The sequence below is a fragment of the Anastrepha obliqua genome, chromosome 1 (assembly GCF_027943255.1).
Source record: "Anastrepha obliqua isolate idAnaObli1 chromosome 1, idAnaObli1_1.0, whole genome shotgun sequence".
Classification (NCBI taxonomy): Eukaryota; Metazoa; Arthropoda; class Insecta; order Diptera; family Tephritidae; genus Anastrepha; species Anastrepha obliqua.
The window spans coordinates 31,370,211-31,397,728 of NC_072892.1; the positions used below are offsets into that span (position 1 = coordinate 31,370,211).

General features: G+C 38.2%; 1 protein-coding gene across 1 annotated transcript in view; it reads left to right on the forward strand.

Annotated features, from left to right (window-relative positions):
• LOC129250017 (thyrotropin receptor) overlaps positions 1-27,518 on the forward strand; it is a 76,606-nt gene that overhangs the window by 15,016 nt on the left and 34,072 nt on the right. The window contains exons 2-4 of the mRNA XM_054889668.1: positions 5,256-5,407; positions 5,501-5,575; positions 10,507-10,584. Coding sequence (XP_054745643.1) covers positions 5,256-5,407; positions 5,501-5,575; positions 10,507-10,584 — 305 coding nt within the window. The remainder of the gene's footprint in view (positions 1-5,255; positions 5,408-5,500; positions 5,576-10,506; positions 10,585-27,518) is intronic.

Consider the following 27,518-nt stretch of genomic DNA (forward strand, 5'->3'; position numbering starts at 1 on the left):
AAGGGGAGGTGCTCAAAAGCGACAAATCGACTTCAAAAATAGCTTGATGCTAAGAATTAGCAGAAACTCGGCTTCAAGCTGGGCTAGAATCATGAAGAATATTTACCGATGGCTCCGAAACTGAATATGAACAAATTTCACTTCTCACTTAGTTATACGTCGTGGGGGATATGTTGAAGGGTAGGAATTTATGTATCTGAAGTAAAAACACGCCGTATTTAAAGCAAAAAAAGGGGGAAATTTTCATGAACATTTTTCGATTTTTTTCTAATTTGCACAAAGTTTTAAACTTGGATTTGCCAGATTTTTGTAAAATTATAAAGTATTTATATATTTTCATAAAAGAAATTACTAAAATGAAATGAGAAAGAAATAAATTTTCCAAAAATTGTTTTTAAAAAATTGTATTAAGAAGAAATGAATTATCAAAAATTTACGGTTCTACGTTACCGGAACGACTGCCATTCCAGCAGCATTCCCTGTACATGTATGAGGAATATTTATGCTGCTACAACAATAACAACAACAATCAGAAATCGTCGTGGTGAAACATTTTTTACAGGTGCTAGTTAGCAGCTCGAAATTGACAGGATCAGCTGATGGGGGGACGTCACTTGGAGTGTGTTTACAAAAAAAAACTGAGATTATGTTGGTGATATACGAGAAATATTAAGCAATAAGACTTCGTTACCGTCTGAACAACGACTGATTGGACGAGTGTGTCAATACTTGTGAAATGATCGTGCGAATTCAGCTGCCGAATCCCCAAGTGACGTGGTAGCCAAAGTTGCCCTCACAATTGTCTTTTTCGCCATAGTTAAATAGCAAACCTAGCAAATCTATCATCCTTGAAAAATTGTGAATAAGTTCTGAGCTATCGTTTTTTATAACGCAGTGTAGCAACAGAGGCTGAGGCTCACCATAGACACGGGAATGGAAAACCTAACCTGGTTCGTTAAGAAAATAATGAAGTTTCTCAATATTTTGCAGACTTTTGAGTCTACGTATTCGAAAATTTAATTGATTTTACGTTGCGCTATTAGCTTTTAGAGCGTAAATGAATACCTCTATGAGCTACCCATTTACTCCCATGTTAGGAAGAACCGGTTATGCAATGCTTAGTAGTATTTATAAAATATTTAGTTCTACTCGCTAAAACAAAGGAGCAGACGTCTTATTTGGTTTCGTGTGCCGCAGCTTTCAGGTAATTCTGCTGTATATGGTGAATTTCCTTCGTTAACCCACTCCATAGTATCGTTATTAGTCCGTTTCTGGCAAGCCGTGCTAGCGGCATTGGGACGATGTCGAAATCCAAAGAAATCCTCTAAAACACGCACATCCAGTAGGTTGGGTGAAAATTGATGTTCTCATGCCCTTTATTTATCCATTCATAAATATTCGGTGTATGCAAGTGTGCTGTACCATCGTGCTTTAGGTGTAGTTTGCCAGTGCTATTGCAACATTAAGAGGCACCATTCAAAGGCCCTCGTATGTAATGACGTGAAAATAATTAGTTTAGCAGTGCACTATTAGTGCTTAATGGGTGTTTTCAATTGCTAATGCCTCTCACATTAACTCGTAAATATTTTCACTGCAGATAATCTTCTTCATAATTGGCAACACTGATGACACTTCCAGCGCAAATATGAATTTTTCAACTACAATTCAAGCTTCCTGATGGCAATAATACTACTCATGCATTTAGTAGCACCTTTGAAGTGAGCGTAAATGATGTGAGTGGGAGGTATGACAACCTCGCCCGCCACTAAGCCAAGTATGAAACTCCTCGTTTAACTGGCTTTTTAATCTTTAGTGCTTGTCTACGTAAGCTTCAACATAAATAACAGGTGGTTTAATAACTGGCTCAGCTTATGTTACTAGTGCGCTGTTAGGGTTTGAAACTCAGCTACGATTAATGGGAAAATATGAATGGGGTGAATGTTTCCGGGGGAAATATCGAACATGGAGACTTGGTTAATAGGCAGATTAAGCAAATGTTCTTTTTTTACATAGTAGGGACTCCATGTCAAGTGATCCACGTATTTTTGGCATGGTTCTAAACTTGTTTGAAAATTGATTTATTTGTAGGCTTGGGTATAATAAGAAGTAAACCGAAAAAATTTTGAGGTTTATTCAATTTTGAAAATTTTAGTACAGAGCTTTATTTAGAATGAAATACCCTCGCTTCTATTTAACAGTTTCATAAATTTTTTTGGGGAAGAAATACTTTTAAAAATTTTTTTTTGGCTCTTTTAATCAAAAAAAATTTTGAATAAAATTTAAAATTTTGAGAGTTATTCAATGTTGAAAATTTTTATACAGAGTTTTTAAAGAAAACATTTTTCTAATAGCGGTCGCCCCTCGGCAGGCAATGGCAAACCTCCGAGTGTATTTCTGCCATGAAAAAGCTTCTCATAAAAAATATCTGTCGTTCAGAGTCGGCTTAAAACTGTAGGTCCCTCCATTTGTGGAACAACATCAAGACGCACACCACAAATAGGAGGAGGAGCCCGGCCAAACACCTAACAGAGGTGTACGCGCCAATTATTTATTTTTTATTTTTTAAAGTGAAATATCTTCAATTCTTTTTCACATTTTCTATTTTTTTAATTGGATAATCTGGATAAAACATATTAGAATTTTATTTAAAAATTGTTTTGGAAAATTTTATTGAAACACTTTTTTTTAATTTTTTTTATTTCAAAATTTTGAAATTTTGTTATTAATTTTTTTCAATTATTTTTTATTTTTCAGGATAAAACATATTAAATTTGTGTTTAAAAATTTTTTTCTAAATTATATTTAAATTTTTTTTAAATGTTTTTTTGTTCTAAAATTTTAGAACTTTTTTTCAGTTAAAAAAAATTTTTTTTTTTTGGATTCATTCATTGTTGAGTGTGGAAATATTATATTTTTTTTTAATTTTTCTTTTTAAATGTAGGGTATCTTTATATGGTACATTTTTTTAAACAAATCTTATTATAAACCTTTTGGTTTCTTCATAAATTTTCGGAATTTTTCGTTTCTGTCACACTCATTTTTCATTAATCAGAATGAGCCTATGCTCAGCAATCTCTGAAAGTTTCATAGTGGGATTCCATTAACTTTCGATCTTTTTTTCAAATACGTACAGCCCAACAGTACAAAATGTGTTATAGTGCAGGGTATCTGCTAAATAAATTATGTAGAGACGCTTCCATGGTTTACTAAATGGACGTAATATCCGAGTGCTAGTGCTTCGCTAGAGCAATAATTTGCGCTAATTTTTCACTGGTTGGCTGTATATATTTGAGTATAACTCGAAAAATTAATGGAATCCGACTATGAAACTTTCCGGTATTACTGAGCATAGGTTCATACTCATTAATGAAAAAAATCTGATGTTTTTCACAAATGTCAAACAAATTATTGTTTTCAAAAACATTCCCAAAAAAAAACTGCCAACATTTTTGAAACCTTTTTATTAAAATAAACTTACAAAAAAAAATACGAAAATATTTGAGAAAAGAGAACAAAAAGTTCTAAAAAAAATCAAACAATTTTTACAAAAAAAAAAATCAAAAATTCAAAAATTGATTTAAAAAACATTTACTAAAAAGAAAATGGAAAAAGCTCACATGCAAAATTTTTGATAAAAATGTTTAAAAAGCAATTAAAAAAAAAATAAACAAAAAACTCCAAACCTTTAACAAAAATTCCAAAAAAATAGAATTTTGAAACAAAAAAATAAAAAGTTAAAAAATAAAATTAAAACACAAAATTCCCAAGATATTAAAAGAAAGGAAAATTTTTCAAAATTTTATGTTCTTTATATATACATATATTGTATATATATATAATTGGCGCGTACACCATATTTTGGGTGTTTGGCCGAGCTGCTCCTCCTATTTGTGGTGTGCGTCTTGATGTTGTTCCACAAATGGAAGCACCTACAGTTTCAAGCCGACTCCGAACGGCAGATATTTTTATGAGGAGCTTTTTCATGGCAGAAATACACTCGGAGGTTTGCCATTGCCTGCCGAGGGGCCACCGCTATTAGAAAAATGTTTTTCTTAATTTTAGTGTTTCCCCGAGATTCGAACCGACGTTCTCTCTGTGAATTCCGAATGGTAGTCACGCACCAACCCATTCGGCTACGGCGGCCGCTGTTCTTTACCCTGATAAAATAATAAAAAAAGTTTTAGAAAGAATTGAAGATATTTTACTGTAAAATCTCTATGCCAAAATTTTCAACATTAATTAAATTTCAAATCAAATTTTTGTTAATTAAAAAAAAAAATTTCAATATATAAATATAAAAAAATTATAAAAATGTGAGAAAGAATTGAAGATATTTCACTTTAAACACTCTTTACAAAAAACTTTCTATTTATTATTTCAACATAATATTAAGTTTCAAAATTTAACATTTTTTTCAAAATTTTTTCAATTACCTTCTTATTGTGTTTTTCACAAATGACAAAAAACAAAAAAAAAATATTCCCAGAAATGTTTAACCAAAAAATAAAAATTTTTTTATACGTGATTTATAATGATAAAATTAAAATAAACATCGTAATAAAAAAATAGCATACAAAAACTTTCAAAATCGAATAAATCTCAAATTTTCAAAACAAACAATTTTTTTATTTGATTTGCACTGAAAAATAAAAACAAAAATATAAAAACGTGAGAAAGAATTGAATATATTTCACTTTAAAAACTAAATATAAAAACTGTCCACATTGAATAAATCTGAAAGTTTTAAATTCTTTTTCAAAAATTTTCCAATTGCCTTCTTACTGTTCTAAAACCTACAAATACACAAATTTTCCGTAAAATTTAAGATCATATCAAAATTACTTGGATTACTTGCCATTTAATCGCTCACAAGCAACATAAGCGGCATAGTTAGGTATGTTTTTCTGAAGAATCTCCGGAAGCTGCAGAAATGAATTGAAATACGAAGCGATTCCTTATCGTTGTAACTGTCCTACGCTGTGCAAAAAGCAAACTTCAGTAAAGGAGGACACCGTTTTTAGATGGTTACACATTCTGCTATTTCACACGCTCCTTCAACTTAGTAAAACTATTTCACGCTCCAAATGACACACCCTGTTTAACAACAACACACATTACACGCCTCTCGTTTGTTCATTTGCATGCTTGCCTGCTGGTGGAATTTCACTACTCTCTAATTAAATACACTTTTCATAGATATATACATACATATATATATAATATAATACTTATTTTTGTTTTTGTTTTCATTGTAGGATGAAATTGAGTGCCATTGTGAGGGAGAGGCGTTAATGCGCGTGCCGCAAACACTTACAGTGCCAGTACAAAGGCTTAGCATCTCGTCGGCAGGATTGCCGCGGGTACGTACAACTGGCCTGAAGAAGTATTCTGCTTCATTGCAGGATTTGTAAGTACGGGAAATACAACAAAAAAGACGCCACATCCTATTTTATTCTACTTAACTTTGTTTCTATTCGCACATACTGAAAACGATGAATAGTGTTCTAACAGACTTGCAACATCTGGAGTGCATCGAGGACGGCGCCTTCGACGGCCTCAAGTTGCTGCGCACCATGTAAGTAGCTGTAAATACATACAAACATACATACTTATGAAAATATACGAAAGCTTATACAGAGAGGTATGTTTGTATGCATATCCCACGGTGCAGTTGTTACGGTAATATTGCTCCTTTATGTAAATAAGCTTGTGGTATATTTAAGTTCTCAAATGCAGGCAGAGGTAATTGTATGATTTCAGTGGGAGCAGCGTACAGTGAGAGTAATCATCGTGCACAATAAATAAATCTTAAGATCTTCTTCTTTTCGAAAAGCGCAGCAACTGCTCAACGGGTTTTGGTAGGGTTAAAAACCATTGATAGTACTTTCTTTTTTTGTTAATTGACGCCAATTAGAAGCACCCGGTGAAGTCATGTCCTCCTACACTTGGGGTCTCCAACCCAGAGTAAGTTCATAAAAGTTGTCTTCCAAACCGCACCAAAGGTTGTCTCAAGCATTCTTCTGCGCTATACAGTAGGGCGGGTATGACGAGACACTTATGGAGAGGATATTTTATTCATGAAGAGTAGACTTTCGTAGTCAGAAGTACCGTTATTTGGCCAGAGAGATAAAGAAACTCTGTCCAACTTTAATACGGATATCCTTATTGGTGTGCCTTGAACTGCCCTTAACACATCCACCACGAGCCACTACTTGTTGCTGATTTTGAACTGGTAAACTAATCTGAGCGTAAAATCCCAAGAAGGATGTTTGGACCAGTAAGGGAAGCTGATGGATCTTACAGAATGAGATATAATGATGAGATCGAACAGCTGATATCGAGTCAAAACATTGTGCGTTTCGCTAAAGCACAATGGCTCAGATGGTTTGGACTCCTACTCAGGATGAACGACAGCAGAGTTACGAAATAGTCCTTCAAATCTCTATTGTTTGCAGTAAAAAGCATGAAAGACCGCCAAGAAGACGGGCAGACGATGTTGATGCAGATTTACGCCTTATAAATGCTAGTAGAAGCAACCCAATGAACCGAGTCGTATGGAGCGCGATTGTGAAGAAGCACTGGCACATCCCGAGCTGTAATTGCTATGATGGTCATTAGTAATCTGCTCATTAACCTTTGAGAATACGAGTGGCAATGAAATTGAAATTATGGCCTTATAATACACAACGAATGAAATAATGAAAGTGCAGAGTCGAGGTGTAACTGAAGTCCACGCTTAACCACAGCATCGTTTTTAAAGCAAAAATGTCTATATAGTTTGTCTATAAGTCCGAATTAGATTACATTTGTGAAGGATTAGACAAGTCCAAGTACTCAGTCTGGAATCCCATTGTACTACACCCGGATATATTACAGTGGAGAGAATAGAGAGCCAGGATAGATACGACTTTGATGGTAAGACTGAAAAATTGGCTGGAGGTCACTCTTCACACCGCAAATCGTTTGTATTCATCAAAGAACCTTAAGAGATCCGGAGGAGGAGAGTATGACCTTTATCCATATACAGTACAGCACAATCCAACAATCTAAGTCTGATTCTAGAAAACGGCAGACAGTTAGAGAGAAAATGCTCTGCAGTCTCCTTATTCTCAAGACAGGCTCGGCATATTGGGTCGCCAATGATTCCCATGGTAACCATATGCTGACCACAGGCGTTGTGCCTCATGTTTACACATACCAGTACACTCAGGTTCATCTAACTAAGTTTTAGGAGAAAGGTTGCCACCAGCACTCTCCGGTTCTTTTAACTAGGTTCTAGGAAAAAGGTCGTTAGCTTCCTGTTCAGTTCCTTCACAAAGCACTTGGCTACTCTGAAGGATTTCAACTGAGATCAACGTTTCTATGGACAGGTCTTGTGAAGTCGTCAATCCATAGTTGGATTGACACCTGGAAAGGGTTGAGAGCCTAGTGGTATGCTTGAGGAGCCTTCATCAGCCAGTTTATCAGCCAAAAGAGCGATATTAATAAAGTTTTGTGTGGTAGAATTTTTGCGCGGAAAAATAATGTTTCGTTTGTTCCTAGCATAAATTTGTATTTTCTGCAAAAAACGAAGTAAGTTTTAGCCATCTTCGATTCGCCATGCGTTAGCGAGGGACGTGTAAATAAACACACGTTGGCAGCCCTGGAAAAAAGCTGACGAAACCGTCATTTGATTGGATGCACTTATTGAGTATTCGTAAAGAAATTTGCTTAACAACAGAAAACAAGGTTGGCAGCACTGAATATAGTGAATTAGACCAGTTTTATGCGGTATAAAAATACTCATAAGTGGCGAATCTTGCTCGATAACTCCGTTGTTGCTTTCACATGCAAATTTTTCGTTAAGTTAGCAGAGCGCAAGTATAGTGAGCAGAAAACTGACGAATCGAAGATGGCTGTTATTTAGAAATAACAAATACAATAAAAGCCAAGCAAAAACATAAAACTACCAGATACCTGTCTTCAAAAACAAAAACAAAAATTACAAACCGTTCTGGTAGCTATCTGATGTCTGAAAGCTTCAAATGCAAACTAAATTCAACTGTCCCACTGCAGGGGAAGTACTTGATACGTATATCTGAAACTTAACAGAACTTTTAACAGCAGTAGTGGTAAGAGGCTGTTATCGTGAAATTTGACAACGTTGGACTTTTTGTGCGACTTATTTGAAAAGGTAGATATGCATGTGCATATTTAAATGAAAGGCAATAAACATTTTCTTGCTGCGTGGAGAACTGACGTTTGCCATACCAAAATAACAGCGAAAGTTCCATGGGAAGAACCGGCACCACCAGAGGATCCCTGTAAGTTAGGTTAGGTTTGCCAGCCACATCGCACATAGAGACAACGATGCAACTTAGACCACGGAATGGGTCCGTTGTGAGCCGCGGGGGCTGGGCTACATTTCCCTCTCCATATTGAACCATCCTGAGCTTTTGACAAAGCGTAAAAGGTTGTTGATACCTAAAATGTATAGATTATCTATATTCGTTAAGAAGTAGGATTTTAAAAATCGGTTCCTGCTTCTGGCTAAAGCCGGGCATGTGCAAAAAAGCTGTTGAATTGTTTCCAATTCCTCCTCATTTCTGCAGCTACGACAGAAATCATGCGTGTAAACGCCTAATCTCTTTGCATGATTTCCTATGAGACAATGTCCTGTGAGGGCCCCTATTAAGGTCCTGATTTGAAGTCTATTCAAATTTATAATACTCTTGGACAGACGTAAATTTAGCCTTGGCCATGTTTGCCTAGCAATTTCACAGGTGTTAACGCTAATCCATCTCTGATTTGTAGACCTGATTAATGCGTCCTTAATGAGAAGCTTACAAGTTGCGAGAGGTATCTCCATAAAATTACTTATGTCTGGCAAACAGGTACCTTCTCTTGCAAGTTGGTCTGCCATACAGTTCCCTGGTATATCTCTGTGGCCTGGAACCCAGCATAAGATTATACGATATTGTTTGGCCATCTCATTTAGAGATTGGCGACAACGTAAGACACGCCTTGATGTTGTTTGGAATGCATCCAGGGCTCGTAGAGCAGCTTGGCTGTCTGATAGAATGCAGATATCCGTTGATGATACTCTGTTTATCTTTAGCCATTTTAAGGCTTCATGAATAGCGTTTATTTCCGCTTGAAAAACACTACAGTGATCCGGTAGTTTAAAGGATTCACTAATAGAAAGCTCTTCGCAAAATAACCCTGATCCTACACCGGTGTCCATTTTAGACTCGTCCGTGTAGATCTTAACGTGTGTGTTGGGTGTTGGATCTTCTTCAAACCATTCCAGTCTAGAAGGGATTTTCATTAGGAAATTCCTTTCGAAGCAGAGAATGGGAGGGTGATAATCACAGTCACTGGGTATATCCGTGTATGAGTCTAAGATGGTTGAATGTCCATGTGTGACAGTCTTCCATTGTGAGCTCGCTTTGAGCCTTACAGCGGAGCAGGCCGCTGAGTATTTGCAGAAGAGATCTAGGGGTGGCAGATGTAGTATGATATCCAAAGCCATGGATGGCGTGGTTTTCATGACGCCACATATTGCTAATTCCGCTGATCTCTGCACCTTATTCAATAAATTAGAATAGGTGTTTTTCTGCATAGCACACCGCCAGACAACATTTCCATATAGAAGAATGGGTCTGACAACAGCAGTGTAAAGCCAATGAGTTTGATTCCCCAGGTCTCACCTAAAGCTCTCTTACAGGCATAAAAGGCTAGGTTCGCTTTCCTGACTCTTTCTAAGATGTTTGACTTCCAAGTCAGTTTCCTATCTATGATTAGTCCCAAGTACTTGGTTTCTTCCGAAATCACAAGAGCTTCCCCCTTGAGCATAATTGGACTTAGTTGAGGGATTTTGTGTTTCCTAGTGAACAATATGAGTTATGTTTTGTCTGGGTTGACTCCTAGACCACACTTTTCTGCCCACCTAGAAAGTATGTCTAGAGCATTTTGTATTAGGTCTCTTAATGTAGATACAAATTTACCAGAGACAGCAATGACAACATCATCGGCGTAAGCTTACACCCCACCGATTCCAGTATTAACAGAAGTTTATTTACAACTGTGTTCCATAGAAACGGTGAGAGGACTCCACCTTGCGGTGTACCTCTACTTACCAATCTCCTGAGCACCGATTCTCCTAGTTCTACTTCAATGATTCTGGATCCCTGGAGGATCCCTGTAACGGCCTCAAATATGCCAGACGATGGAACGATGAGTTCTACTGAATAAGATGAAGGTGAAGAAAAAAGACTAAACTTCAAATTGTGTTTAAAATTGATGTCGGTAAGCGCCAATAAAGAAGAAGAGGAATTTCAACAACTTTTTAAGCAGTTAATTTATAAAATTAGGGCAACGTATATACATACTTTTCATTCATTATATATACCTATTAAAAAAAATACAGAGAGATATTCAATTTGTATTTCGACAAAAGTATTTATATTTTTAATATATTCTAGCGTACCTAGAAAACTTAGGTTCACTGATGTTTTTTTCTTTTAGTTACATTTCTCATGCCCCGAAACTGATGTTTCTGTCACGTGATGTTTTTCTTGGCATTTCGGAAACTATTAAAACCATGTAAGTATATTTCCAATAAACTTCAGCTTGATATGGGGGTGGACCTCAGATTTACATAAATTTAGTGGTAAAAATTTGTTATGAGCCTTCGAAAAGACAATAGCATCTGAACGTTTTGACCAGCTCGGACTATTTTGCTTTTTTATTTGTTGAACGCGAATTATTTAAATTCAAACTGTATACAAAAATCAAAAGGTTCCAAACATTTTTCATCATAATTGCACGATTTTTAATTGGAATTTCTAGAAAAATTATTGGGCATGCAGCTTCAAAGTTTGTCCAATTTTAGTAAATTTGAAGTTGCTAAAAAATCGGTTTAATTTTTTATAACTTTTTTCTAAGCGGTGTTGCACATTCTCTTCTCATAAGAAATCCATGAAATTTTTTATATGGAGAGAAAATGGGCAACAGTGTGAAGGAAACCAGTTATCAAAAATCACCGAGAATTTTAGGCCGCTTCAACTTTACACTTTATAGTACTAAAATTTAATGGACTGTATGCTTCGTACCCAATTTATTTAGAAATTCTGATTAAAAAGTTTGAGATTTTCATTACAATTTTTCGAATTTTCATAAACTTTGTTTTAAGTTTGTAGCTGAGATTAATATGGCCTTTGTTAAAGAATGAACGGCGTATTTAGAAAAATAATAAATGAGGACAGTTGTCGATCTCATTTCTGGAAATCCACCCGACTGTTATCGGGGTGCTAAAGTTGGGGGCATGTAGAATATCTAGGAATTATAGGAAATCGACCATCCGAGAAGAATTTGAGTGGATTATTCTTGATCTGCTCAGGATCTGCTTAATTGTATCGACATTCACTAGCTGCCGATTTAATTATTTTTAATAATCATCTTCCGATTGAGATGGCTACAGTAGTTTATCGAATATATTATATTTCAGCAGCTCTTAAAGCTATCATTTACATTGCAGTAAGATTTGTCACTGTGTATTGTTTCACCCTTGCCGCACGTGCGAAAATTATAAGTAAATATTATCGAAACTCCACCGCAATTGTAAATACGCATATCCGGATGTTGGCCAAAAAAATCATCTTCTCAGACGATCCACATTTATGGCTCAGTGGCTATGTTAACAGGCGAAACTGCGAACACAATCCACGGGGGCTGAGAGCGTTGGCCAACTCATTTTAATTTATTCGCGAGCACAAGTTCGCCAAAGTTATGCGAACATTTTAATATAGTTAATAAAAAAAAACGAAAGTAAATCGGTCATCAAATAATTTGTGCAGGGGCTGAATTTTCCTTGTTTTTTTTTTCTCATATCAAATATTAAAAACTTTCGCAGGATGCACGAAATTATTTGCGTAATGTAGCCTTACAAAATGAGGAGGCATTTTTTTCAAGTTTCCGGGTTTGACAAATAGTTCTTACTAACGTCTCATATACTTATGATTTTTTTTTCGGGATGAAGACCGTGAAGAGGAAACTCTCATAATAGTATGCATGACATATCAGTATGCATGACTTGTAGCCTCACAGCTACACCTACGCCCTGAACACCTCTCCACTATCTACCACTCTCCCTGCGGAACTGCACAAAAAAGGAACTACCTCACGGGGCTGGTTAGCTCATAGGCTGCTAGTTATTTCGTCTACGAACCTCCGCGGGTCTTAAACCATTGTGGATATGTTTTACATGCGCGCAGATTCGCTTCCAGTTATCACGCGATTTTAGCATAAAATCTACAATATTTATTTTCTCCATTTATAATGCCATAGGTTTCGTGGGCATTGAAACAAGACGTGATCAGCGTCTTCTTCCCTCTCTGTGCAGACTGGGCAGTTTGGTGAACAATCATGGCCGAATCTATGTAGGTATTTTCGAAATGCTCAGTGCCCTGAAAGGAATTGGGTTAGATGGAAGTTTGTTTCCCAATGGTTGCTTTCTAACCACGTAAGAAAGGGTATTACCTCATGCGTCCATCTATCTTTCGGTGATCTGTTCCACCGATCTTGCCTATGGGCGATCGAACGACGTCTTTCTTCTTCTGCAATATTTTTACGACTTGCTCTACCGTCGGGCTCGGATAGTCTTAAATACACTCTCTGCATTTCTGATTTGGAGCTTGCGTCCAGGTGAGATTGATGCTGTATAATTCCTTTTGAAGGTTGCGTCAACAGGATTTTGGGACTTCCTATACGTGAGTAACCTTAAACACTCTCAGGCCATCGCTGCAAATGGCACTGGTTTTCTAAAAATATGTCCGATCCAGGCCCATTTTATCTTACGGATTTCAATACTGATTGCGATCTGATTGCAACGACTGTGTAAATCAATGTTTTTAAGCATTCTACAGGGAATTTGGTCAACACATTAATATCCGAAAACCGGCTTGTTCGCTAAGCAAATTTTTGCATTACACCTTCAGCTTGGTATTGTGCAGCATTCTAATCCCAATTATTGCAATCACCTGATGGTCCTTTTTTGGTATCTGAATTAGTTTGCCTTGTAACCAATCAGACGGCTACTCCTCACTTTTCCAGATAGCCTTAAAAAGAGGGTATAGAAGTTTTACACTTGTCGCATCTGCTCTAAGCATTTCTGCCGGTACGCCATCGATGCTTGGCGCTTTGTTTACTTGCAGAGAGAGACTTGCTTCTACTATTTCCTCAATGTCTGGGTGCCTACAGTTGATTTTATTAATACGTGGTATTCCGACTATTCCGTCTGTATCCTCAAGTGTGCTTTCGCTAAGTTTGAAAGTGAGTTAGTTTGTGACACAAACTCCAAAATTTGTTGAAAGTTTCAAACCATCTTTTAAGTTGCTCTTCTGGATCAGTCAACAAAACTCCACTTAGATTTTTTACTAGCGACCTCGCCGATGTTTTCTCGTCAGCTAGCCTTCGCGCGCACTCGTATAAAATTTTAAGGCTTCCTGATGCGGCTGCTGTTTCTACTTGCTGTAAACAAAGCTTCGCTAAAGCGTTCTTAAACGTTTTTATCGCAGACTTCTTAATTTATATTTTTTCTTAACAGGATCCAGTAAATTTGTTGCGCACACCTCGTATTTGAGTTATTTGAATTTTTTGCCTTATGTAAGTGATGTGCAAGCTGAGCTATAGCAACCCTACCTTCAAGCCAACAAACAGTAAAAATAGATACAAAGACAACAATAAAAAGAGCAACGTTTCATAAAATTCCTTAGGTTATGGACTACGTTTATGGGCCGCATCTGCCTTTTGGAACTAAAGGGTGGTTAAGTTTCAAGGGCCGATGTTGATTTTGAATAAAATACAATTTTTTTAGGAAATTATTATCATTTTTCTTTATTATGATAATATTGGTATAGTTCAATTACTTATGGAATAAAATATTGGCCAAATAGCCGCCGCGGCCTCGGCGGCACACCTCCAAAGACCACCAAAGGCAAATAGTTCCTTATCTAAATATTTCACCCTACGAAGGCTGTATGATAATTACTAAGTCTAGGTTAAACGGAATCGCTCCTACCAACAAGTGCTACTTTAGACTAAGTAGGCAATTGAGGTAGTAAATTCCTCTCTCGACGAACAAAACTAACACTCTACAAGGCTCTCATCATGCCCGTCCTAACGTATGGCGCAGAAGCTTAGACGATGACAATGTCCGACGAGGCGTTCACTTTAGTGTTTGAAAGAAAAATACTGCGGAAAACTTTTGAACCCTGCACGTTGGCAACGGCGAATATCGCAGGCGATGGAACGATGAACTGTATGAGCTTTACGACGACATAGACTGGGTCATGTCGTCCGAATGGATACAAACGCTCCGGCCTTGAAAGTATCCGGTGCGGTACCAGCTGGTGGTAGCAGAGGAAGAAACCTCCTCTGCATTGGAAAGATCAGGTGGAGAAGGGCTTGGCTTCACTTGGTGTGTCCAACTGGCGCCGATTAGCACCAGAAAGTAACGGCTGGCGCGCTTTGTTAAACTCAGCCAAAGTCGCTTATCGCGCCAATTAAGAAGAAGAAGAAGAAGAAGAAGAAGAAGAAGAAGAAGGTTAAAGAGAGCGTTGATAATAAATATTTTAAAAGTGACATTTTTCTTAAATATAACTTTTTGCAACACTACCGTCAAACTGACACTCATATGCGTATTAGACCGGATCGGTGGCCATAAAAAAAAAACAAAAAAAAAAAAAAGAAACAGTGGGAGAGGTACTCCCTTAATTGAAGCTTATGTTGAGAAGATTGCGGCATCTTAAAAAAAAATTGATTCTTTTAAAAACCGCCGAAATGGGTTTGCCAATGTTTTCATGTTACTTCTCCCGAAACCCAAAATGTTTTTTATTTCAATCATCCTATAGTAAGGCTAATATTTTACGTCCCTCTGTTCATGAATTCAAAGATCTAGGCGCGAGGTATGGGTGCTGTCCACCAACTTTACGAAACACCTCCTACGTTTTGAGCGTAAGCTTCTGAGGTGAATATTTGGTGCTATAAAGGAAGCTGATGGGATTTATGTGTGGAATAAGATATAATAATGAAATCGAACAACTGGTAACGGATCAAAACATGTGCGCTTTGCTGCGGCGCTTAGGGTACGATGGTTTGGACAGGTACTCAGAATGGACGAAAATAGGACTACGAAAAATACCATCAACTCTGGTGGATAGCAGAAAACGCGGAAGACCCACAAGAAGATAGATTGATGACACCCAAGAAGTATAACGCTGTACGCTACGTACTACAAATGCCAGAAGGAGCGGTGCAATCGGTGCAATGAATCGAGACGTAAGGAGAGCTATTGTAAAGGAAGCACTTGCTCAATCCGATCTGTAATTGCTATGATGAATGAATGAGGAGTGAATTTGGACTCCCACTTTCTATTTAATAACCACATTAACTTTTTTGAATCTACTTCTTACTCTGTCTAAGATTTCAGACGGCGATAGATAGCTCTCAATTCTCGGACCCTTATACTCTAGAACTACTGCTCACTTCCTTTCTTGGCCTTAGACTAGAATATGTAACATTGATCTGGATGACTTGCCACCAATTTGCAATTGAGCGGCTTGAACGTGTATCGAAAGTGTTCCCTAAATATGCTCACACGTAGTTAAAACTGTCAAATCCTATCCATTTAAACTTCGTGGACCAAATGCATAATCGTCAAACTTCCGAAGAAAGGCGACGCTACTCAACATCGCCCACAAAATACTAACAATAATTCTTCAAGGAAGGCTGAAACACGTCGAAAGCTCTTTAAAAGTTGACAAAACGGGAATCCACCCCTAATGCAGCTGCGTCAACTAAGCAAACACTCTATGCGTCATAGTCGAGCATTTCATCGAATGGTGCTTGCGGCTATACTTGTTGTTCATTGACTTTAAGTAGGCATTCGATACCTTTGAATACAGCGCAATTTGGCCAGCATTGAGTAGACGAGGAATCCCACCGAATATAATTTGACTGATCAAAGCTCTGTATGAGGGGTTCTGAATAGGTATTACTTCCCAATGGTACCATCAGTGACGCATTCTCAACCAACTCTGGAGTCAGACAAAGTTGTCCTCTCTCACCGGTTCTTCGTGCTGGATGACGTCAAGTGCCAACTCAGCCCGCGCCCCAGAGGCGTTACATGCTTTATCAACAGGCAGCTGGAGGATTTGAACTTTGCTGACGATATTTGCCTGCTGTCGCACAAGTTGACCGATAAGTAACGCTGGTCGCGTTGGAAGTAAACGTCGCAAAAACCAAGGCATTGACAATCAACTATACCAACATTCGTTAAAAGCTTCTGCCACCTGCGGACGGCAGAGCAGTGAAAGACGCCAACAAGGGATGAAACAAGGAAAGAGCTGCATTCAGGCGCTTATGTAAAATTTAGGCAAATTCACAAATTTTCAGAAACACCACTGACGATGCTTCTTTATGGAAGTGCAACGTGGCTTGTTTCGAAAACGTTAGCACAGAAGCTTCAATGCTTCACCAACAAATGCTTGAAGAGAATATGCAGAATATTCTGGCCCAACAAACCCACGAGGAGCCGCCCATCTTACTTCAGTTAACACGCAGCAAATGGAATTGGATAGGCCACGCTCTTAGAAAACGGCCCTCAGCATCACAAGAACTGCATTAGATTTGAATCCTCAGTGAAGCAGAAGACGCGGCCAGTCAAATAACACCTGGAAGATCCATCCTGCATGATTTATGTATCTTCCATAAACACAAGTTGCGGCAAAGCTAAGGCGATAGCATCTAACCGCGTGTACGTTGGAGAAGCGTTGTATTTCTCAAAGGAGTAATCAGGAGAACAAAAAAAAAATACCTTCGTATATTTCCCGCTTGATTTTAATTAATTTAAAGGCAAAATTTGTTTAGTGTAATTAAAAATAAAGTTTATTCTCCATCTCATCTACGACGCGATGACTTCCATATGCCCTCATCTTAAATAGCTTAACACGAATTATGGGCGTAATGCTCACTTTCTCCGTGCACTAAGAGAATTCAATGAGATCTCGAGTTCTATTACGCTTGACTTTTCGTTGTCAAAGAAGGAATTTTTTGAATTTTTAAATTCCTTTTTTTATTTATTTAACTATCTTTATTAATTTAAGCTCATACTAGTTTTAAGAGGTCCGTTGTTGTTTACTGAAATAATCCTAATTAGTGACTAACGCCGTTTTATTAGCACTGTTCTCGTGTGATGTATTGTTGTTGTAGTTTGAGTCAGACTCATTTCGGGGATCCAAGTATAACAGTAAACTTTTTTATCTCTATGTCCGAGATTTCATTAATTTTCTGTAAGAAAGACTTACCGAAAGATCGAAGTCTTTCCAGACCAGGACATTCGCATAAATAGTGGAAAAGACTTTCTTTCTTAAGTCTGGCTGCATGATCCCCTACTTTCCTGTGACTTGCAACAGTTGCAGCGATACGTGAAATATTTGGGCGAGCGCATCCCAACAGGTAATTCGTTCTCTGAATGTGCTACGACGGCCATGTTTTACTTGTTGCAATTCATGTAATTACTTGCTTCCACCTTCTTTCGACTAAACCATTGCAGTGTAAAGCAATGGATGTTTTCATTGTGTTGTATGGAGTAGCAACTGCCATCGCCTCTGCTATGTCTAGTGCCGAACCTTTTCTTGCTAGCACGCCTGCTTTCTCATTACCCTCCATATTCCTATGACCGGGAACTCATATCAGAGTAATTCGAAGCCAATGACCCAGCAATTCTAGTTCCTTTCTACACTGTAAAACTAATTTGGATGAAATGGAATTGGAATCTAAGGCCTTGATAGCTGCTTGACTCCCTCAAAAGATAGCTACACTTGCCCCAATTTCTTTGCAGTGTTTTATGTGATTTGTATACTTCTCTGATTGCTAATAGTACTGCCTGAAACACGCTGGCAAAGTCGAATTGTTTTTGACAAGTTGAGCGGCTCAGAATAGAGGCCCGCTTCCACAATACAGTTCATCTTAGAACTGAATCTACCAATCACGTTGCCTTTCCAACTTCGGAAATGTCTTTCTCTCTTTAATTTAAGGTCGGGGATTGTGAAGTCTGGTTTGTATTTAAGCTGTGATCTTGTGGGTCCAAGGATCTTGTACAGGTCTAAGGATCGGAAAAGGCCCTTAAACCCGTTATTCTATTTCAGTCTTGAAATAAATGAAATGAAACTATGAGAAAGCGTCGTCGGAGCTCAAAAGGGTAATAGAACGAAATATAAAAATCTTCAAATCATTTCTATGTTTTTAAAAGGATAAACAATTTTTTTTTATACAATAAGATGCCAAATCCAATTTTTTGCAACTTTTTGTTTCGATCCAATCTAATGTACATTCATTTGGAAGTATGTAGTGAAATGCCGTTGTCTGTTCGATAGCACCCATGTTTGTACATTTTTGAGAGTATGCTCACTCTACATACATACATATATAAATGCAAGCACCCATGAGCTCAGCTATGTAAAAATAAATATTTGCAGCTGTATTACGTAGTAGTAATCCTGTTAGTTGCAGACATGAGTGCATTTGCCACTTAGTCAGCCAAGTGCAGCTGAGTGCAATCCAATGCTGTTTGCTTTTGAAAATGTCAACAATGCACTTGATGATGACGATATGTGTAGTGCCGCCAAAAGTGTATGAGTGTTTGAGTATCGGCTCACACAGTAGAGGATTTCATCAGAATAAGTAACTGAGCGAACTGGGAATGGAAATTAAAATCTTTAGCGCCCGTAATACCATTAAATCTATCTCTGGATGTGTTTTCGATATTTTACAGTTCCAAAAATGGATTTGAGTTTGCAACAACGAGGTTGTATTAAACTTTGCGCTAAAAATCCGTTCAATGGTGCGAAAAGCTTAGAAATGTTGGTAAGCTGTTTCCGTAATGATACTCTAAAGAAAACAGTCATTTATGACTGGCATCGAGGATGCCAAGCGTAGTGGCGGGCCGTCGACATCGAAAAGTGATGAAAACATCAGTAACGAAAATAATGGAATAAATTTTATTACAGGGTCGGGCACTGGAAGTGTAACAAATTAAAAAAGAAAATTAGTTTGGAAAATTACTTTTATTCAATTCAAAGTAAAAAAATGTGTAAAAATTTGGGTGTGCAACTAAGTTTTAAAGGATTTAAAACATATAGTAATACTAGTGTCAAATTGTACTGAGTATTTGTGTAACGAGTTTCATGTGAAAGCGTCATCATTAAGTGTCGTTTCTTAGTTTGTGTTATTTCGTCGAAGTGTAAACAAAAAATTTTTTTATACAAAGACTATGTCAGTTTTTGTGCCTACAAAACTTCATTCGCGGGAAGCATTGCTATTTTGCTTCCATCTGAAGAAAAGTGCAGCGGAAAGTTATCGGATGCTGTGTGAGGCTTACGGTGAGAATGCTCCATCAATTTCAACCTGCGAGTACTGGTTCCGACGATTCAAAAGTGGTGACTTTGACACAGCCGACAAGGAGCGCGAAGGAAGGCCACCAACTTTTGAAGTTTGGTGGGACCAGAAGGGAATCGTTTACCACGAACTACTGAAAAGTGGTCAGACGATAAACGGAGCACTCTACAGACAACAACTTATGCGATTGAAGCGAGCAATTGCGGAAAAACGTCCGGAATGGGAAACCAGACATGAGACATTGATCTTTCATCATGACAATGCTCCGCCGCATGTCGCACAAGTGGTCAAAACCTATCTCGATGGTAGCGGATGGGAAGTCCTACCCCACCCGCTTATAGCTCAGATCTTGCACCATCAGATTACCATTTGTTCCGGTCGATGCAGAATGGCCTTACGGGAGTGCGTTTCACTTCGGTTGAAGGTATCCAAAAAAAGCGAGCAGTTTTATTGGGACAGAATCCATGCATTACCAGAGAAGTGGGAAAAAGTTATAGCTAGTGATGGACAGTATTTTGGATAAAATAGGTTGTACCAATTTTTAACAATACATTTTTGAAATCGAAAAAAAACCTTTAAAACTTAGTTGCACACCCATTAAGAATCAATTTACTTTTGCTCGATATGACCTTAAAATGATCCAGAAACGAATCACAAGCTGTCCGAATGTGCCTTGCAGGTATTTTGGCCCACTCGCGGCCAATGGCTTTTTTCAGTGCCTTGAAACTGGTGAATCTTTTAGTTCGGACAAAATGGCCTAAAAGAATAATGCATTGGATTTGCGGCTGGTATATTTGTGAGTGAGAAAGTGTGGCGCGACCATTTTGAAAGGACATTCAATGTCAACGTTCAAATAGATATTAATAGCTTTATCTCACTGAGTAGGTTGCAGCATAGGCGAGCCTTACGTAGTATATACACAGACCATCCTAGTAAAGAAGAGATTTTTGAAACTGACTCGAATGTCACAGCAGAAATATTATACCCCCTCTTTCGAGATATCTGGAACTCGGAGATAATACCATCCGATTGGAAGGAAGCGATATTGGTAAAATTTCCCAAAAAGGGGAACTTGTCGGATTGTAACAACTGGAGGGGTATAGCACTGTTGCCGGCAGTTGGCAAAATATTTAATAAAATCATTTTAGACCGCATTGTTGAGCCAATAAATAGTAAGCTGCGTAAGCAACAAGCCGGATTCCGGCAAAACCGCTCCTGTATTGATATTATCAACACTATGCGAGTGATAATTGAATACATTGCATTGAATATAATATCACCCTATATATGACATTCGTGGATTATGAAAAGGCATTTGACTCTGTGAAAACAGAATACATATGGGATGCCTTAAATAGGTTAGGTATACCGAGGAAAATCACAAATCTTATTAGAAATAGCTACAATTGTGCGAATTGTAGAGTTCTTCACAATGGAAAGCCCAGTGACAAAGGTTAAAATTTTTAACGCTTGCGTTAACTCTGTGCTGTTGTATGGATCGGAAACTTGGCTTGTGACATCGGCAACAAACGCAAAGCTGCAAGCGTCTATAAACAGGTGTCTGCGTAATATACTTAAGATATGGTGGCCAAGAGTTATAACAAACGAGGAGCTCTGGAGAAGTACGCACCAAAATAGCATCAACAGTGAAATAAAGAAAAGAAAATATGGATGGATAGGGAATACTCTGCGAAAGCCTTATGAGGAAATACCGCATTGCCGCAGACCAGTGATGACTTGGCAAAGGACTATCCGCAATGAAACTGGAAAATCGTTTAATGAACTGAGATCTATGTCTAGAAATAGAAATGTTTGGAATACTTTTGTTGAATCCATAAGCTCCTAAAGGAATATGGAATAATAATAATATTTGAGAGCCATTGCGTGGACGTTATGAAGTTCAGAACGTTGTTTTTAGCCATTCTTGGTTCACTCGAACTTTGTGAGAAATGTTTGTCTGCCCACGGCTTCAAAGCAACCTTCAGAATACTTTTCCGATAATATTTCGCATTTATCTTGACGCCAGACACGATGAGAACGATTGGAGAGCGCCTATCTGCGGTTACATCGGCCCAAGCCATTACCTGTGGTGGCTGCTGCCTCCTGGTGGCCAATCAATGACTCAAATTCTCGTATGAACGGTCGGTCAAATAAACCCTATAGTTTTGGAAGTTTCCGAATAGCTCAATTTGAAAAATTTTTTCGTAAAAAAATACACATTGTTCGGAAATTGACCGCTTTCGGCCAAGCGAAACAAATCCTTTGCCCTCTCAAGTCTGACTTGTTACTGCTTTGGTGTGAAATCATGCGCCTTTTGGCTCTAGTAAGGCTTGACTTGGAGATCATTTTTCAGTGTGAGGCGGATGCTAAGATCAGATATTTTCAGTTCTTTCGCCATTTCATTGGCACTTCGTCGGTGATTTCGCTCAAGTCGCTTCTTCACTTTTTTAACCATTTCACGTGACGCAGTCAGTCTTTTGATGACCACCTCCATGACGTTTCGCGATGCTACCAGTATCATTGTAACGAGTAATGGTGCGATAAACAAAAACTTTACTAACCTTAAGGTGCTCGAGCTCACGAACAATACCTGGTTGTGATTTCCCAGCCAAATATAATGCATTGCATTTGAAATCCATTACTGATTTTCTTTTTTCGTGTTTACTTTCGGCAAAATGCTTCCGCGCGCTTGTAAACAATACTCTGGTCTGTCATTTCGCGAACTAACAGACAGCTGATGCCCGTGCATCCGTTCAGAACATTGTATTGTAGTTAATGATTTAGATTTACGCTGTGTTGCTGTAATGTTGGTGCCAAAGGAGTTGAATTTCATGCAAGAAAGGGAACGCCAAATCGCCAAAGACATGATTTCCAATGCTGAAGGTGACCCAACATTCATCAAACGTATCATTACTGTAGACGAGATGTGGGTTTGTGAGTACGACATGCAATCCACACATCAGGCGAGAGTGTGCAGAGCTCCGAATGAACCAAGACCAGACAAACCACGTACTTCAAAAAAGAAAGCGATGCTCACGGTTTATATGGATTACAACGGCTGGCCAGATGGTCAGACAGTTAATAAGGACTATTTTCTGGGTGTTATGAGACAAGGTGTTATAAGTCGGTCGCCCCTCGGCATGCAATGATAAACCTCCGAGTGTATTTATGCTATGAAAAACGCCTTCATAAAAAACCACTGCCGTTCGGAGTCGGCTTAAAACTGTAGGTCCTCCATTTGTGAAACAACAACAAGACGCACATCAGAAATTAGAGTAGGAGCTCGGTCAAACATCTTTCCTAAGTGTACGCACCAAATATTTATTAATTTATTTATTATGAGACGTTCACGTGCAGAAATTCGTTGAAAAAGAAAGGATTTGTGGGAAAACAACTTGTGGATTTTGCCCCTTGATAACGCAACGCCGCGCAGTGCCAGTCCGTGAAATTTTGTGCAAGAACAAAACGAATAGCATCCGACAGTCATCGAGTTCATCTTATATGGCTCCCTGCGATTTTTTTCTGTGTGATCGAGTCAAAAACACACTACGGGGAACCACGTACTTCAAAAAAGAAAGCGATGCTCACGGTTTATATGGATTACAACGGCTGGCCAGATGGTCAGACAGTTAATAAGGACTATTTTCTGGGTGTTATGAGACAAGGTGTTATAAGTCGGTCGCCCCTCGGCATGCAATGATAAACCTCCGAGTGTATTTATGCTATGAAAAACGCCTTCATAAAAAACCACTGCCGTTCGGAGTCGGCTTAAAACTGTAGGTCCTCCATTTGTGAAACAACAACAAGACGCACATCAGAAATTAGAGTAGGAGCTCGGTCAAACATCTTTCCTAAGTGTACGCACCAAATATTTATTAATTTATTTATTATGAGACGTTCACGTGCAGAAATTCGTTGAAAAAGAAAGGATTTGTGGGAAAACAACTTGTGGATTTTGCCCCTTGATAACGCAACGCCGCGCAGTGCCAGTCCGTGAAATTTTGTGCAAGAACAAAACGAATAGCATCCGACAGTCATCGAGTTCATCTTATATGGCTCCCTGCGATTTTTTTCTGTGTGATCGAGTCAAAAACACACTACGGGGAACCACTTCGGCGTTTAAACAGCAGAAAGGAAGTAATAGAAAAATCGAACACGGCTCTGATGGCTGTACCGAAAATAGAAATGTTTCTAGAGTTGTATTAAACGCTGGCCTAAGTGCTTTGCAGTTGATGGGAAGTACTATGAAGGCTATAAAATCACTTTTGAGGAATGAATATTTGAATTTCTGTATTTTGAATTTTCTAAATATTTTTCGGGAATATTTTGATCAAGATGTTAGCAAGTACTCCTTAGAAAGATAGAGATATAACTGTAAATTAATATGACCTAATTTGCCCTATATAAAATGTACGAATATTTAACATAAATATTCTACCTTAAATCTTAACAGAGGTCAGTCTCCATCTGGCATCGCTAGGGACCAGCATGGCTTGATGCCAGCCGAGTTAACCTAACCTAACCAAACATAATTAGTTCTAATGTGCATTAGGTTAAATAGTACTTCAACTTTTTTTCCAAATTTAATTGTTGTAAATATTGAGCACTAAAAAACAGGAAAACAAATTCCTCTCATGTTCGGATATGCGCTTGCTTTTCTGTAAGGAAGATATTTATTTACACACTATACGAATGGCCTTAAGCTCCGCACCTGCATTATTAATATGTACTCGTATGTTTGTGCAATACTACAAAGGTACATATAATAGAAGCAAGCAAAACGAGGCATATTCACATACTTACATATGTACGAGAATGTCGGTGATCAACAGGTGTTGACTATTGATGGATGTTCCAACCTGGCAATGGGCGTAGACATGCAAACATTGTGTACAATGGAGGCAGAGCATGAAATTGACGTGCAGTTGACAAGACAAGCCATACAATAACGGGCTGAACTATTTCGGTTTGAAAGAGAATTTCATTGTACTTGTATGATTACCGCACTTGCCCGTTTTCACATATGTATGTATGTATGCGTGTACGAGGGGGGTTCAACAAGTACCCGTGTTAAAAATGAAGACACCAATTAAAATGTAATTTTTTTTTGTTTTTAATATATCTCTCAACGCTCCGGCTATTTTTCAACCCCTCCAAAAAATAGGATTGGAAGAACTCTCCAAAATACGTTTCTGCATCGGCATTGATTTCCTCGTTTGAACTAAATTTTTTCCCCCACAAGCCATTTTTCATGTAAGGGAACAAGAAGAAGTTGCACGGAGCCGGATCGGGTGAATATGGGAGGTGCGGCAGCAATTCATAACGCAATACATGCTGTTTGACGGCGACAACTCCGGATTGAAGTGCTGGCGCGTTATCGTGCTGAAAACAGCACCTTCTTTTTCGCCAAATGCGGCCGTGTCTCCCTCAATTTTTTGTGAAAGCGGTCCAGTAACTCACTATAGTGTTGTCCAGTCAACGTTCTTCCTAAAACATCCATAAGGATAACGGCGTTCGCATTACAAAAAGTCGTCCACATGACCTTTCCGGCCGATGGGACTGCCTTCGCCTTCTTTGGACAGATTCACTGGGAGAAATCCCTTGTTTTGATTGTTGCTTACTTTCTGGTGTGTTATAACACTGCGTTACAGAAACGAACTTTTTTTCTGTCCTATGAACCAAATATACTTTTTCGGAAAGGGGAGAAAAAATAAAAATACACGTGCCCGATACACGATTTTCATGTACACGTCAGAATTTTTTTTATATATAAAATATAGAGCTCGTAGTCCGCCTGTGTGAAAAACTTTGGACCAATTTTTAACGCTAAATTTCTGCAGGCAGACTCGTGGAAATGTTTTTATTATGTAAAATTATTGTAAAAAAAAAAATTTTATCAATTCTCAGATTTTCTTGAATTTTTTTTTTTTTCAAAAAAAAATTTTTCTAAATTTTCGGCATAACTTGAAGGGACTCCAAATTTTGAAACAACTTATTAACCTTTAATTTATTGTTTCATACAACACACTCTGTGCCGTTTGTGTGCTTGTTACAGTTCCGGAAGTTCCGATCATCTGACAGTTGCGCTACTGGAGACGTATACTTTGACAATTGTTTTAAGTTCTGTTGCGCGAAAACGTCTTTCTGTATATTTCATCTTACGAAAAATGCAGTGCCCGACTCGAAATAGCTTTTGTTACGTTTGTGGCTTATTCGCACTAAGTACAAATTTTAAAAATATTACGAAAACAGTGGTTAATTCGTTTCAGAAAATATTCAAGACTGCTTATGTTCCTTTTGGTGGTATACTCCGGAAGTTGTGTGTGACTATTGCTAGAGAAATTTATGCAAGTTTACTGATGGAAGGTCAACAATAAAGTACTCTGTACCAACAATTTGGCTACCACGTACGGAGCACTGCAGTGAAGTGTGCTACTTTTGCGTAACTTTTACTCAAACTAAAGGGTACCAATACTTTCGCCGCAACAAAATTTGCTATGCTAATGTAGAATCGGTTATTCCAACGGTTCTGTACTCACCAGAAGAACGTATAGCGGCTTCAATGGAGATTTTTGATGATGTTCCCGAATTAAGGGATGGAGAACCAACAGTAGCACCAACAATGCTATCAACATTTCCTGCATCGAATGCGAGATGCCGCGAACCAGAAGTATCGGAATTTGTACCAACACCCAGTGAACTTGGGACTGCAGTGCCGCATTTAGTAACGCAAACCGACTTCAATGACCTTGTACGAGAAGGAAATTTGTCAAAGAGAACAGCCGAACTCTTTGCATCACGCTTTAAGCAGTGGAATATAGTGGCGGCTGATTTTAAAATAACAGCCGCTCGTGATCGACGTAGCAGTATTCCATATGACGAATTTTTTAAATTACACGAAGATCGGGGAAAAAACCTGGCTTATTGTTGTGATATTGATTCGATGTTTGAAAAAATTGGTTACACTCATATTTCAGAGGAGTGGCGACTTTTCATCGATGCAACGGTTAACAATTTTTAATTTTAATATAATAAAATTAATAAAAAAAATTCGGGGTTTTATATCTCTATTGTAATGCGGAGTGAAATACCTTTCTTTTGATACCCACATCGGCATATCTCATGCAATTTTTTTTTTTAATTTCGAACAGGTGGCAACCCCGTGAAACATTGTCAGTGGCAACACCTAGGTGAAAAGTTTAGAAATGTGATACACCATCTGTGTGCCCAATTTCATTCAAATCCGTTAAGCTAATCCTGAGATCGTGTGGCTATACAGATGTGCATACAAGAATTGCTCGTTTAAAGTTATAAAATCAAAAAAAAAAAATTGTGACGTGTACATGAAAATCGCCGATACACATGTATTTTTATTTTTTATCCCCTTTCCGAAAAAGTATATTTGGTTCATAGGACAGAATGTGTGTAACGTGGTGTAATGATTCAAGTTTTCATCAACGGTGACAACTCGAAGCTAATATTCCTTCGGATCTCACTTGAATTGCTCCAAACACTATTTTGAAGCTAACAGCCGCATCTGCTTGTTGTCCACCGTGAGCCATCGCTGACAATTTTTTCATCGCCATCTAATCATGTAAAATATTAAGTGCCATCCCGGTCGACATAGCTATGGCCTCTGTTACTTCTCGCCTTTTCGTTCGTCGATCAGCGAGAATCATGTCGTGGACCTTTCGAATGATTTCCTAGGTAACCACGTCTGCAGGACGTCCTGGTCGCTCCTCATTAAAAACGGATGTTTGCCCACGTTTAAATTCGTTGAACCAAGTTCTAACTGTGATCACAGATGGCGACGCGTCTCCATAGACAGCATCCAACTTGGCTTGTATCTCCTCGCATTTTTTCCCATCCAAAAAGCGAACTACCGAACGAACTTTTCCATATTAGCAAAAATCACGAAACATGTCTTACTCGAATAGCTGCCAAATCCAAACTAACCTGTCAATCAGTCTAAAATTTGTTTTGCCGTCGTTTGATAGATAGTAACGGTGCTAACTTCCCTCAGGAACGCCCTCTGCCATTAAACACGGGCACTTATTGAAACGCCCTCTTAGGTGCGCTGT